The sequence below is a fragment of the Pomacea canaliculata genome, linkage group LG6 (assembly GCF_003073045.1).
Source record: "Pomacea canaliculata isolate SZHN2017 linkage group LG6, ASM307304v1, whole genome shotgun sequence".
NCBI classification, from domain to species: domain Eukaryota; kingdom Metazoa; phylum Mollusca; class Gastropoda; order Architaenioglossa; family Ampullariidae; genus Pomacea; species Pomacea canaliculata.
This window is the reverse complement of record NC_037595.1, coordinates 22,019,461-22,034,281: the sequence shown is the minus strand read 5'-3', so window position 1 is coordinate 22,034,281 and position 14,821 is coordinate 22,019,461. Positions and strand designations below refer to the sequence as shown.

Below are 14,821 nucleotides of genomic sequence, written 5' to 3'. Positions count from 1 at the left end.
CATTAGATAAAGTAAAGGCTTGTGCGCAAGTCTGCCTACCTTATGGCTGACGAGGTCGTATGGGTTTTCCCAAGGTTTGTTGCTATCTGACCTGACCACGATGCAACCTTCTGGGACGTAAGACAGAGATCCGTCGCTAGAGGGCAGAGTGACTGAGGTTCCGTCTCCTGGCCCCACAGAGGTGGTCCCATGATACCAGCTGGCCTCTAGCATCGTAGTTATCTGCACAAAACTCATTCTTTCTTTTCAAATTTATTACAAAATTTTAACCAAGCATACAGCTTTATTGTGAAGTGTCGGGATCACCGTCAACATAAGTTTATTTAGTTGACTGTCCCGGTCTATCATGTCTCATCTTATGTTGAAGGTGATATACAATTGGGGCAATTTACCTTTTAGTGGTGTGGGGGATTGCGCGCATTTTCAATCCACAGAGCTATGTAGGCAGGAGCCTTATGCGCCTGGCAGGTCCAACCAATCCGAAAAGGTTTGTCATTGGAGAGAACAGATTAAAATGTTGCACCCTGGCTCTCCATGTTGGGGGTTTTGCTTTGGGCTAACAACTCACTCATGTAAAACCAAAAGCTGTTGCAGAATTTGCAACAGTACCACAAATGGCCAGACCGTACTAACATAAGGAGAAACCATTATTTACTCTGGCCACAAGGACCTGGACCACGATCACACCCAGGGAGTAGCACTGTTAATATCAACAGAGGCAACGTGGGCACTGATGACCTGGGAGTCAGTCTCACCGTGGCTCACGTCAGCGGGATTTGGTGCCAAAGGAAGATCACCATAATCCAATGCTGTGCTCCAACAAATGCAGCAGAGGAAGAGGAAAGGGAAGACTTCTACACTCTCTGCTTGACTGCCCACCAGGAGGAGATCTAGAGGTCATTATGGGAGACAAGAATGAAGTCTTCAAGATGCCCGATTGAGGAGAGGTGCAGATATTTGTTTCAGACCACCAGCTTCTAGTGGCAGTCTTCAAGATTAAGCTGAAGGTCTTCATTGATCCAGCAGGCAGACCACACCGTGGCTCACTGCTCAATGCCTCGGGGGGCAAGAAAATAGGTGAAATTTGTGGCTGTGGCGTCTGGGATTTGTGTGGGTCCCTTTAAGGAGGAGTCGGTGGAGGAACGCTGGTCGACCCTCGGGAGCATTTGGAGGACGGCCTGTGCAGATGTTCTGGGAAGGAGGGAGGGAGAACGCGGGGGATGTATGGCTCAAGGGGCCTGGGCAAGACTGACTCAAGAAAAGGACGTCGTGCTGCTGTCAATCCCCTGTGATTCTGTCGGGGTAGACTCTGCAGATGCTGGGGGATGGTCGCTGGACGGAAGGCTGGGACCGGAGCGGGCGGGGTTTCGACAGGATGGATCGTTGCGCTGACCGCACTGCCACCGTCTGTGTTGTCATTGTGCGGTATGTTGGGTGGCGGTCCCCCCTCTGTGTGGCTTTTGTGGACTTCGGGAGGGCATTAGGCAGTGTGGGCACGGACATCGTCTTGGGGCTGGGGGTCCACTGTGTCATTCCACCTGTGCTCATGGGCGTCATCTGGGGGTTGTGCGGGGTCTCATCCTGCCAAGTTGTTCACAGTGGCGGACTCGCTGGACCTTTTGTGGTGATGACCGGCGTGGGACATGGTTGCATGTTGTTTCCAGCGGTCTTCCCGATGGTCATGGGCTGGATTGTGCGCGGGACAACACAAGACAACACCGGTATCCAGTACAACTTCAGCAAACAGCTAGAGGATCTGGACTTTGCAGATGACATCAGTCATATATCTCATCTACAACAACATGCACAAACCAAACTGAGTAAGCTAGCCGAAGAAGCAGAGGGAATTGCTTAAAGGTCAACGGAAAGAAAACCGAAGTGATGAGATTAAACAACAGCAGGAACTCCCAATCCAACTTCGAGAAGAGAACATCCTAGAAACAGACCGCTTCACTTATCTGGGGATCTTTGTCAACAAGGACGGTGGAGCGGATGATGATATCAAAAGCTGCATAAACAAGGCCAGGTATACTTTTAACAGACGTGCCCCATCTGGAACTCCAGAGCATTATCCCTCCACGGTAAGACCCGCATCTTATGCACCAATGTGAAAGCAGTCCTACTGTATGGTTCTGAAACCTGGAAAGTGACAAACACCATCAACGACAAGCTCCAGACCTTTACCAATGGATGCCTTCGCCATATTCTGGGAATAAGATGGCATGAAAAGATCTCCAACAGCAGCCTGTGGAAAAAACTCAACCAGAATGCCACTAGCCAAGACATCGAAAAGCGTAAATGGGGCTGGATAGGACACACCCCGTGCAAACCAGCTCCTCGAGGAGTAACAAGGAATAAAATAAACTTGTAACTAATGCCAGTTGTAAAAGTCTGACAGAACTTGCTGCTACAAAGGTTTTGGTTATCCCCGGCTATGTTAACAATCAAATTCAGACTGAGATGCAGAAAGAAAGTGAAACTTACTTTCAAATTTCAAAAAACATTCACTCTGTTCAACTGAAAACTCTTTATGCCAAACCAATGAGGTCGACATCAGGTAGTCGACAGTAAGTAAAGCTTACATGATGACATCAAAGGAACACCGAAATTTATAGGTTGATTTGAGTCAATATTGTGCCGCGCCTCTGATAATGAGTGGCAACATGGGACAAATGATGGAGTGTACACTAGATGTAAAAATATTTTTATTCTGAGAATATTCACTTTTCTTAGGATTCTGTTTTCATAAACCCTCCTGCACCGAACTCTCATTAGTGAAGTTAAAACCTATGTGTGTGTTTGTCTGTGTTCTTTAAATACATTTGAGGACAACATATCTCGAAGTAAGGTAATTGTCAAATGTTTTTCGGCTGTAACAATTGCTTTAGTTTACAATTTGTCATGAAAATAATTTTTCCATTACATTAAAATTTTTTCAGTTTTCGTAACTGGTGGAAGCAAAATTCTCTGATGCATAATTATCTGAGCCACATGATTTTTGAGCGACACTTGCCTGTAACCACTGCTGCTTTAGAAATATTACTCGTAATTTATCGCATAAATATTTATCTTCTAATGTCATCATTATATATTCTTATAATATCAGAAGAAAAACAATTTTTAAAAATATCTGCATTTAACAGACCTGATTTTATTCCTTATTTGAAAGCAATTTTATATTCTTGATGTTAGCTTTAGTTTCTTTACCAGTTGACAGAATTTATGTCCGTGTATGTGTTGAGGTTTTCCTTCTTAGTGAAAACTTTAATTTGATCCAAATAAGCCATGTTCAGGCTTCATGTTAATGTGTATGAGCATTGACAAATTTAACTCTATTAAAACAATTATTTTTATTTTTATTCTATTGGATTCTTATTTAGAAGTTGTATAACAAGCATCTGACAATATCTCTAGGTACTGTCCATATATGGTTGAATATATCTACTGACCAATTCATCAACATAGTAGAACCAGTGTTTTCTTAATTGCTTTTATCGGGGTCCTCACCTACATCACCAATGTCGTCTTCAGATGAGTGGAATTATTAATTTTCAAATATTTGATTGAATATGTTGCTAACGTTTTCTTCAAGAATAACTTTTAATTCCTTTCCTAATTAATGTAGGAAGAAAGAATTTTCAAGCGCTGTGCTAAAGGGTATCAAAACACAAGATTCTTAGTTTTTCTTTCATGGATCAGTTTGTACCTAAATTTTTTAGGTTAGATTAACCCCTTATCTGTTTGTGAACTGCAAGGGTAAATAACATGTAATGGAGAATGAGTGAGAATGTCAAAGAGAAAAGGGAGATCACTCTAGCGAAAAATAGAGAAGAAGCAGACGGCATCGACTAACAATAGTAGAAGGAGGTTGTGTGTGAGCTAAGAGGAGAAGCGTAGATGCCAGCGAAATTCCTTGTCTATCCAAGGTTTTCTCCGTGTACTGGCAAATTGTGTTGGAGCCCTTCTGAAGGAGGATTAGATGTAGACGAGTCATCGATCACGTTCGGTGAAACACCGAGTAGTGTGTGGGCTCTGTGTACTGTTAGCTTCGTATTGCCATCTTGGAGTACCGCTACTGTGACTGTGTGAACCCCTCCCCGACACGGCCATTGTGTACAGCCTTGGTGTGTCATCTGTCGCCGAGCTACATGGAATTTGCTACCCTCTCGGGAAAGGTAAATCCGCCTCTAGTAGATTACCAGTGTGATTTTTTTATTCGTATTCTGAGTGTACATGCAAAGGGCGACCACCCTACAAACTGGGAGTATGGTTTGCAACTGATACACCGCGGACTAAAACATTGGAAACTGTTTTTCAGTTATATGAACTGAGAGATTGATATACCTATATAATTAAAAATAGAGACTATTGCATTATTAGATGTTTACTAGTCATAGATGGTTTCGACCATCTTTTCCAAAGAACTGAGCGTTGACACGTTGCTATAAATAGATCTGTATTGTATCTCCTACAATCCTGCGAAACTTATTAACATCATGTGCACAGCCTCAGGCAGTCGTTGTATTTTGTGTTGAAAGAACGCGTACAGATGTCATGTGTGTGTTGCTAGTGTGAATGCCGGCGTCCGTAATATTCTCTCTGAAGTAAAACAATGGTTTTTTTTAGCTAAATATTGTTTAAACTTTCTCTGCGTTATGTACATTATTCGTTTGAGTCGTTCTGACATTGGATTTGTGTAGAAGTTTATTCCATCTTAATGTAAGTTACTACATATCACAGGATTTGCTTCTCTTTCTTTGCTTCTTTCCTTTCCACTTGATTGTTGTTGTATTTTTTTTCTGACAGTTTAAAGCAAAAATCCTTCCGTGAAGTATCGTGAATCCCGTTTTCAATCATTTTTCCAGAAAACAGTTATGAAACGTGAACTGACTATTTACATGTTCTGATGGAGAGAGGCACCTTTCCTCTAATGAAAGTGTGCCTGACTATTTCACAAACTTGATGAGCAAAAATCTGGCATTATAATAAACATTATTAAACCCTCCTTTTTCCCTTTACCAAATGACCGCCTCCAGGTATTACAAATTATTTAATAGCAGATTGCTGGAAAACATGTGAGATATCCCTTGATGACAAGCAGATCACGTTGACAGCGCCAACCTAACATCTATACATTGTAATCCAGATACAGAACTCCTGATACCGGGATACTAATTGACACAAAGCGTACTTCCTCTCTTTTTTTTTTTTTATCACACACACACAGGATATATAAACACACAAAAAAACGGGAAACGTTTTAATCAGTACAGCGACTACTGAAGAATACCCCTTAATTCTAATAAAGATCACAGGCAAAGTGTTTCATTATAATCACTTCAAATATACCAATATGTTGCCTTTTATTTTATTCAGTATAAAAGATTTTAATATTTGCTCTTTAACCTCTGTTTAGACTGCAGCTGGCACATTCTCTGTTTCTCGTCCTTCAAATTTATTAAGGTTTTATAATTTGATAAAAAAAAGTGTTTAATTTTAATCAGTTAAGAATATAGTGACACCTGGCCATCAAATGTAACTAAATATATTTCTTTTTAATAAGTATAAAGAATGAAACCGAGTGATCACAGCTTGCAGCCTGATTTCCTCCTATTTAGAGAAATTTAAGACAAAGTAATTTTTCATATAATTAATGTGGCTCGAATTCCGTCTCGACAGCTACACTGTATATGTTTTCCTTTAAAATTATACACCTTTTCCACACTTCTATGAACAAAGAATTACAAATTCTTAATCATTACAGGATTATACCATGGGATCTCTATCTCTAGAGTGCCTGTTGTCAACTCTCAAAGGTGAAACCCATCAGTCATCTCCTTTTGTAGTCGCTGATTGTGTCTTTTACCTCCCTGTCTGAGGCGACCTTTGCTCTTTGGAGTGTAAATATTGGCTTCTCATCGTTGTGTTAAAATATACTCGCAACAAATGTTGATGCTTCATTCCCATGAACTCACTGTAAGCTATAAAAGTATTTAAGTTTGATATTATGTTGGACAAATCAACATCCATCAGTAACAGTAACCTCGAAAGAATTGAGAATATGAAGGTTTCTGTGCTGTTATGACATGATGAACCATCCAGACTTTATTATTTGGGGATGCATGTTTCAATGAATTGAAGATATTTGGTGTTGGAATATGTCGAAGAGCGTCAGAGCATTTTACATACATATTATTAATATTATGGTCTATGGGTCGAATCTACTAAATACGATGTTCTTCAATAACATGTCTATGGTCATGCAGATTTGTGAACACGGCTCGGGATTTTAAATTACTATTCATTAATTGTGTATCCGGGAAAGACAGGTACAGAACTCATTTTTATGTTCAGAGTCTACCAAGACCAAAATAAAAAACAAAGATGGTAAGGTCATCATGATGTTTCACATCCATGATTCCTAATTAAACTGTTTGCTATATTTATTTTATTTTTTGTCATAGGGTGCCTCAAACATTGATAGATGTCCCATGATAATATTATTTGCAAAAATGTATGTGCTAAATCACATGTCCGCACACTCCAATGGTTATATATACTTTTAGACAGAAGTACTTTTTAAATATTCTCATATGCGGTTTCAGATCAGCGTATCGACAACTTGCAGAGTAAGCAGCTCAAAGTGTTCTTCTCATAGTATCAGTATATTCTAATTCGAATTGATGACTGTAATAAAAATCTGATACAATCTGGTATCAGTTATAATAAAGCTTCTGTACTTTTTCCTCATGGCTCATGGGATTTTTAACATTTACCTGCTGAAATTCTTTACCCGACTCTCTACACCTCATTTTTGCGACAGCACCAGATGGAATTGAACATTTTAACGAAACGAGGCAGGAGGAAACCTCAGTATACTTGTACTTAACAACTTTTATTGCTGCAGTTTTTTTTTTTTACAGTAGCTGAGCCTGAGAGGGTGTCTGAGCTTAGACAAGTGTAAGGATAGTGATACCACGTCGACGGAGAACTTAGCTCAACTGACCCTCAGTCCCGAATAAATGATTGTAGGTGAGTGCTTGGAACACTTACTTCTTCACACATGACAAAATATCCTTTAACGTAGTGCGAAACCGTGACCCCATGTGGTAATAGATGACAAAGTTAAAGGACGCAGTCACCATCCTTAACACAGAAACGATTTTCCACAGTACGGACAGAAGGTTGTAGTAGCGGCCTGAGTTGCTGAGGTCCTTCACCCAGTAAAGCGACAACTGCAACATGACGACAGGCGAGAAGAAGACAATGAACAAGAGAGATGAAGCCAGCAACATTTTGGTGGTCGCCACTTCTTTCTTCGAAAGTCTCGACAACTCCTTTGACTGTTGTGTTTTGTTTAAACTTCCCACGGCTCCGTGTAGGTGGCGCCACGAAGAGGCTTGGTACAGCTTGATGACGGTGAGGATGGAGGTGATGATGATAACAAACAGAAGGATGATTGTGAAGACAACAGTGTAGATGAATATGTCGATAATATCTAAAAAATATTTGTTGTCCAAGTAAAAACTGAAATACAAAAATAAATATCTTATTATTAAAAGAAAATTCAATGTACTTCTTTATCAAAGAGTTTTCATTATCATCATTCTACTTTTTTTCTTATTGCCAGTTTGTACCTTATCAATGTAGTACGTTTTTTATTACTTCTCCTTCTTCTTCCTATCCGTCCGCAGTGGAGCATAGGGCCGCAACCACATACCCAGTGTTGTCCATAGGAATGGGAATCCCATGGGAAACGTCCCATGGGATGGGATGGAACGGGACAGCACACATTTGTATTTCCCATGGTAGTCGATACTTGATATTGCAAAATAAATTTACTGTTATTTCATTCATCAAGGATTTAAATCTTTCCTCTGAATCATCTATTGTATGTGAAGTAGCAGGAATTATAGAACAAAAGCCGAAAAGTTGTTTTCAGTGTTGTCCATAGGATTGTTAATACCATGGGAATCCCATGGGAAACGTCCCGTGGGATGGGACGGGATGGGACAGACATAAATTGCCATGGGACGGGATGGGATGGGATAGAAAAATATGTCCCATGGACAACCCTGCACATACCGCCATCGGACACGGTTCTTGTCGTCCCTTTTAAGTTGGGACCATGTCATGCCAGCTGTCTCTTCCTCCCTGTGGACTGATCTCCACAACTGAGTCTCCCAACCTTGCGTCTCCCCTGTGGGTTCCATCTCAAAGCTTGTCTTCTTAAATTGTCGGCTGGCTTTCGTAAGGTGTGACCAATCCAGCCCCACTTCCGCTTCTTGATGTTTTGGCTGGCAAGTTTTTGGCTAGTTCTCTTCCACAGCTCTGTATTGGAGATCTTCACGGGCCATCTGATGTTGAGTATGCGGCCCAGACATCTGTTGACGAATGTCTGTATCTTGTTGGTGATGGCATTTGTCACTTGCCATGTCTCAGATTCATATAGAGGGACTGACTTTACATTTGTATTAAAGATGCTGATCTTGCTGTATAAAGACAAAGTTTTGGAGTTCCAGATAGGTCGTACGGTGTGGAATGCAAGCCTAGCTTTGTTAATTCGCCTTTTTACATCTTCCTCTGAACCTCCATCTTTGTTGACTATGCTGCCAACAGGGCCGTGCTTAGGGGCAGGCGGACGAGGCATCTGCCTAGGGCCCCGCGCTTCAAGGGGCCCCGCGCTTTTGATTGTAACCTATTGACGAACGTTAGAAATAAATTAATCGTAGGCTTATGTTGTAATGTGTATGCAGCGTGCTGTCAATGATAAAAGACAAGATATCCCTGAGGAAAAAAGTGACTTTAGATCCCAACTAAAACCGTGTGATCGTGGCGTGAGGGCCCCGCACATGCCCTTTGCCTCGGGCCCCGCGGGGGCTAAGAACGGGCCTGGCTGCCAAGGTAGGTGATATGGTCAGACTCTGTAATACGTTCTCCATGTAGTTGTATTGGGGCTTCTTGCTTGTTGTTGATCTGCATTACCTCCGTCTTCTTGATGTAGATGGTCAGGCCATTCATTGTTGCTTCTTCTGCGAGCCAAGTGTGTTTTGTCTGTACATGTTGTTGCTTGTGGGACAACAGGCTGATGTCTTTTGCAAAGTCGAGATCCTCAGGTTGGGTGGCGAAAGTCCACTAAACGCCCGTTTTGCTGTTAGAGGTTGTTCTTATCATGATCCAGTCTATGACGATCAGGTAGATTGTCTGTGAGAGCATACAACCTTGCCTCACTCCAGTCCTCACTGCGAAGGGGTCAGTCAGCTTTCCGTTGTGTATTACCTGGCATGTTGAGTCCTCAAACAGCTGCTGGATGATGGCAATGAACTTCAATGGAAATCCGTGATGCTTCATCAGTTTCCAGATTGTTTCCCAGTCTACGGAGTCAAAAGCCTTCTCAAAATCCACAAAAGTTCTGGATAATGGCGACTGCCATTCGATAGACCGTTCGATAATATTTTGTTGATTCGCGATTTTTATTATTTGGTATATCTCTTGTATTCTCTCTTTCTTTGTTTATTTCTGCCCTTATTTTACTCACTTTTTTTCTATCACTGTTTCCTTCTCTTGTTTGTTTGTGGTTTTATGTAGCGATTTTTGTTTTGTTTTATTGATACATTTTATACCAATTAATTCATCAGATGGATTTTTTTTTTTTTTGCTTTCTTTCTTTTTTCTCTGTTACGAGAAGCCAGGGAACCCGTAAAAGAGATCTTTTTCAAACACACATACACAGATGTAGTGAGAGAGGGTGGCAGAAACATCAGGGAATGAATAGAGAATAAGAGAAGACAAGCAAGAAAATAGCTAGAGGAAAGAAAATAAGGAATAGATGGAAGTTAAAGAGTTAAATAATTAATATTAATAATTTTCAGAGTTTCATCACTCACCTGGTGTAGCTACTGGCCAAGTCCGTCTCGTTAGTGAGAGGATCAAAGACACAGGTAAAGGTGTGCTTGTGACCGGCGTAGAGGTTATTGCCGACTAGCAGCAACACGCCAACGACCCCGATAACGGCCGCCATGCTGGAAGTCTTGAGGTATTTCTGAGCCTTGAAAGGGAGGAACACACACAAGCACCGCTCGCACGCGATGACACACATGATAAACTGAGAAGTTTTGCTGAAGCCGTTGAAGCCTGTGTTCGAATAACGAAGAAAAAGAGAGATATTAATGGTCATGTGTCTGTTGTCATGTGGTTGTAAGAACGATTTTGTTTAATCTGACGAAAGCGATTTCTTTTTAACTTTTGAGTGTTGAAGCGAGTGTTTGAATGCATGCTAACGTTCGTAAGGGTTTGCAGAATGTATTTAAGTTTTGATTATTAACGAGAATCTCCATTATAATTGCTTATGTTGTGCTCTTGTGGTCGTGGAATACTTAATACATCCTAAGAAGATGAAAAGGAAGGGAAATAAGTTCAGTACTGACCTACAATGTTTTCCTCGAGAACACCTCGAACCTTGATTAACGCTCTGTACATCTGTTCCAAATTTCGTAAGAACTGCGCTGTGAGACCCACGAGGTCTGTCAAAGACAACAGAAACAAACACATGTTGATCCTCTCCCCTATTCCCTGCCTGTAGAAGACAGCGGCGTTGAGGATGTTGGCTGGGAATCCGAAAAGGAACAGAAGGGGCGTGGCCGTGGCGTTGAGGATGATTCGGACCAATACTTCAGCCTGCTCCAGAAAACTTGTTTAGATTATTTGTCCATCTTATTGAATTGCTAGTACTGTTTTCATCGTTTTTACTGTCTATGTGGCGGGCGAGTGTGGCGAGAGTGGAAAATTAATGATGACAGAAGTGGGGGTTGACTAATGTTTGAAAGCGTGCATGTCACGCTCTTTGGTATCACGTTTGTGACTTGAGAAGAGAAGATCAGGGTGAGTAGTCTTTAAGTGTAAAACTTAAGTTTGTATGTCCTGTCAAATAACAACATTATTAACTGCTTACCTTCTCTGTACAATACACAGAGACTTATTTAATGTACAAATTAAACGTAATCGTTTATTTGTCATTCACAGTCCTATGGGGGAAATAAATCTGCTCTCATTCGATAAAGTAAAGGCTTGATCGCACCTCCAAGTCTGCCTACCTTATGGCTGACGAGGTCGTATGGGTTTTCCCAAGGTTTGTAGCTATCTGACCGGACCACGATGCAACCTTCTGGGACGTAAGACAGAGATCCGTCGCTAGAGGGCAGAGTCACTGAGGTTCCGTCTCCTGGCCCCACAAAGGTAGTCCCGTTATACGAGAAAGCCTCTATCATCGTAGTTATCTGCACAAAACGCATTCTTTCTTATCAAGTTTAGTACAAAATATTACCCAAGTATACAGTTTTATTGTGAAGTGTCGGGATCACCATCAACATAAGTTTATTTAGTTGACTGTCCCGGTCAATCTTGTCTCAGCTTATGTTGAAGGTGATATACAACCAATTTGGGCAATTTACCTTTTATTGGTGTGGTGGCTTGCGTGCCTTTTCAATCCACAGAGCTATGTCGGCAGGAGCCGAACAGGTTTGTCATGGAGAGGAAAGACTAAAATGTTGCACCCTGGCCCTCCATGTTGGGTGTTTTGCTTTGGGCTAACAACCCACTCATGTAAAACCAAAAGCTGTTACAAAAACCGCTACAGTACCACAAATGGCCAGACCGTATTAACATAAGGAGAAACCATTATTTACTCTGGCCACAAGGCCTGGACCACGATCATACACAGGAGTAGCACTGCTAATATCAACAGAGGCAACGTGGGCACTGATGACCTGGGAGCCTGTCTCACCATGGCTCATGTCAGCGGGATTAGGTGCCAAAGGAAGATCACCATCATCCAATGCTGTGCTCCAACAAATGCAGCAGAGGAAGAGGAAAGGGAAGACTTCTACAGTCCCCTGCAGTGGCCGCCCACCAGGAGAAGATCTAGAGGTCATTATGGGAGACATGGATGGAGTCTTCAAGATGTCCGATTGAGGAGAGGTGCAGATGTTGTTTCAGTCCACCATCTCCTAGTGGCAGTCTTCAAGATTAAGCTGAAGTCCTTTATTGATCCAGCAGACCACACCGCAGGTTCAGTGCTTAATGCCTCGGGGGGCAAGAAAATATGGTGAAATTTGTGGCTGTGGCGTCTGGGATGGGTGTGGGTCCCTTTGAGGAGGAGTCGGTGGAGGAATGGTGTCGACGCTCGGGAGCATTTGGAGGACGGCCTGTGCAGATGTTTTGGGAATGAGGGAGGGAGAACGCGGGGGATGGATGGCTCCAGGGGCCTGGGCAAAGACTGACTCAAGAAAAGACTAAAATAGACGCTTCACCCATGAACTGACAGAGGAAGCAGAGACAACAGCTATACAGGGAAAAATGAAGCGACTATATCACGCGCTCTGTCAGCCAGGAACATCAACAAAAACAAGCCAGTGAAAGGTAAAGAGGACAAGACCATAACAAACGATGCAGTACAAAGAGACCGCTGGATGGAACACTTTAAAGAGATCCAGAATCGACCTCGTCTATTATCTTTATCTGACATACGACCAGCAACTGAACAACTTCATGTCAACACCATTCCTCCCACTAAGACAGAAATCATCAAAACTATCAAAAGCATGAAATGTGGCAGAGCGGCAGCCCCGGATGGCATGCCCACAGGGGCAATGGGACACACCCGGAAACGGCAGCAACGGTTTTGCAGCCCCTTCTACACGGGATCTGGGAACTTATAGAGAGCTGGTCTCGGCAGGCTGGAGGCTTGGCTACCCGGTGGGATTGCCGGGGAGGGGGATCTCTCTCAGTGCAACAGTTGGCGGGGCGTCGTGGTGCTGTCCATCCCCTGTGAGATTATGTCGGGGTTACTCTGCAAATGTGAGAGGGAATTGCTTAAAGGTCAACGGAAAGAAGTCCGAAGGGATGAGAATCTACAACAGCAGGAACTCCCAATCCAAATTCAAGAAGAGAACATCATAGAAACAGACCACTTCACTTATCTGGGGATCATGATCAACAAGGAGGGTGGAGCGGATGATGACATCAAAAGCTGCATAAACAAGGCCAGGTATACTTTTAACAGCCTACGTCCCATCTGGAACTCCCGCGTATTATCCTTCCGCAGTAAGACCCGCATCTTATGCACCAATGTGAAAGCTGTCCTACTGTATGGTTCTGAAACCTGGAGAGTGACAAACACCATCAACAACAAGCTCCAGACCTTTACCAACCGATGCCTACGCCATATTCTGGGAATAAGAAGGCCTACAAAGATCTCCAACAGCAGCCTGTGGATAAAACTCAACCAGAATGCCACTAGCCAAGACATCAAAAAGCGCAAATGGGGCTGGATAGGGCACACCCCGAGCAAACCAGCTCCTCGAGGAGTAACAAGGAATAAACTAAATTTTTAACTAATGCCAGTTGTAAAAGTCTGACAGAGAGTGCTGCTAAAAAGGTTTTGGCCGTCCCAGACTATGTTAATCATCAAATTTAGACTAAGATGCAGAAAGAAATTATAACTTACTTTCAAGCTGAAAAGTTTTTCACCTTTGTTGAACAAATAACTCTTTATGCCGAACCACTGAGGTCGACATCAGGTAGTTGACAGTAAGTAAAGCTTACACGATGACATCAATGGAAAACCGTTATTTATAGGTTACTTTGAGTCAATAATTTGTAGTGCCGCGCCTCTGATAATGAGTGGCAACACGGGACAAATGATGGAGTGTACACTAGATGTAAAAATATTTTTTATTCTAAGAATATTCGCTTTTTTTAGGAATCTGCTTTCATAAACCCTCCTCCCCGCACTCTCATTAGTGAATTTAACAACTGTGCGTGTGTGTGTGTGTGTGTGTGTGTGTGTGTGTATTTCAGTGTGTGTATTCTTCAAATACATTTGATGACAACTTATCTGGAAGTAAGGTAATTGTAAAATGTTTTAAGGATGTAGCAATTGGCTAATTTTACAATTTGTCATGAAAATAATTTTTTGATGACATTAAATTTTTTCAGTTTTCGTATCTGGTGGCAGCTAAATTCCCTGATGCATAGTTATCTCTTAGTCACATAAATTCTGAGAGACATTTGTGTAACCACTGCTGCACTGAGATATTACTCGTAATTTACCGCATAACTTTTTATCTAATAATGTCTCATAAGAAGAAAAACAATTTTCAAAAATAGCAACGGTTAACAGACCTGATTTTATTCCTTATTTTTGATAAAAAAAGCAATTTTATACTCTTGATGTTACCTTTAATTTCTCTACCAGTTGACAGAATTTATGTCCGTGTGTGTGTTGAGGTTTTTCTTCTTAGTGAAAACTTTAATTTGATCCCAATAAGCAATGTTCAGGCTTCATGTTAACAGGTTTGAGCAATGACCAATTTAACTCTAATCAAACAATTTATTTTTATTTTTAGGCTATTGGATTCTGATATAGTGGTGATATAACAGATCTTACCATGCCTAGAGGTACTTTCCATATAAGGTTTAATATTGTCTACTGACAAGTTCATCGACATAGTAGTACCAGTATTTTCTTCATTGCTTTTATCGGGGTCCTCATCTCCAATATCAATGTCGACTGAAGATGAGGGGAATCATTAATGTTAATATATTTGGTTGAATGGGTTCCTAACGTTTGCTTCAAGAACAATTCTTAAATCCTTTGCTAAGTAATTTATGAAGAAAAAGTTTTCAGGCCGTGTGCAAAAGGGTATCAAAACACGACATTTGTAGAACATCTTAGTTTGTCTCAGAAGTAAAACACAATGTTTTTTAGCTAAATTGTGTGTAAACTTTCTCTGTGTTATTTACTGTGTTTGTTTGAGTCGTT

The 14,821-nt window shown here is 41.6% G+C and overlaps 1 protein-coding gene across 1 annotated transcript; it reads left to right on the top strand.

The window, feature by feature from the left end:
* Nucleotides 1-1,375: 1,375 nt before the first annotated feature.
* On the top strand, nt 1,376-1,855 carry LOC112566949. Its single transcript, XM_025243379.1, has one exon. It carries the CDS (start codon nt 1,376-1,378, stop codon nt 1,853-1,855), a length of 480 nt encoding a protein of 159 aa, XP_025099164.1.
* Nucleotides 1,856-14,821: the final 12,966 nt, after the last annotated feature.

Coding starts and splice junctions, on each gene's coding strand:
- LOC112566949 (XM_025243379.1), top strand. CDS start 1,376: ATGGATCGTTGCGCTGACCGCACTGCCACCGTCTGTGTTGTCATTGTG.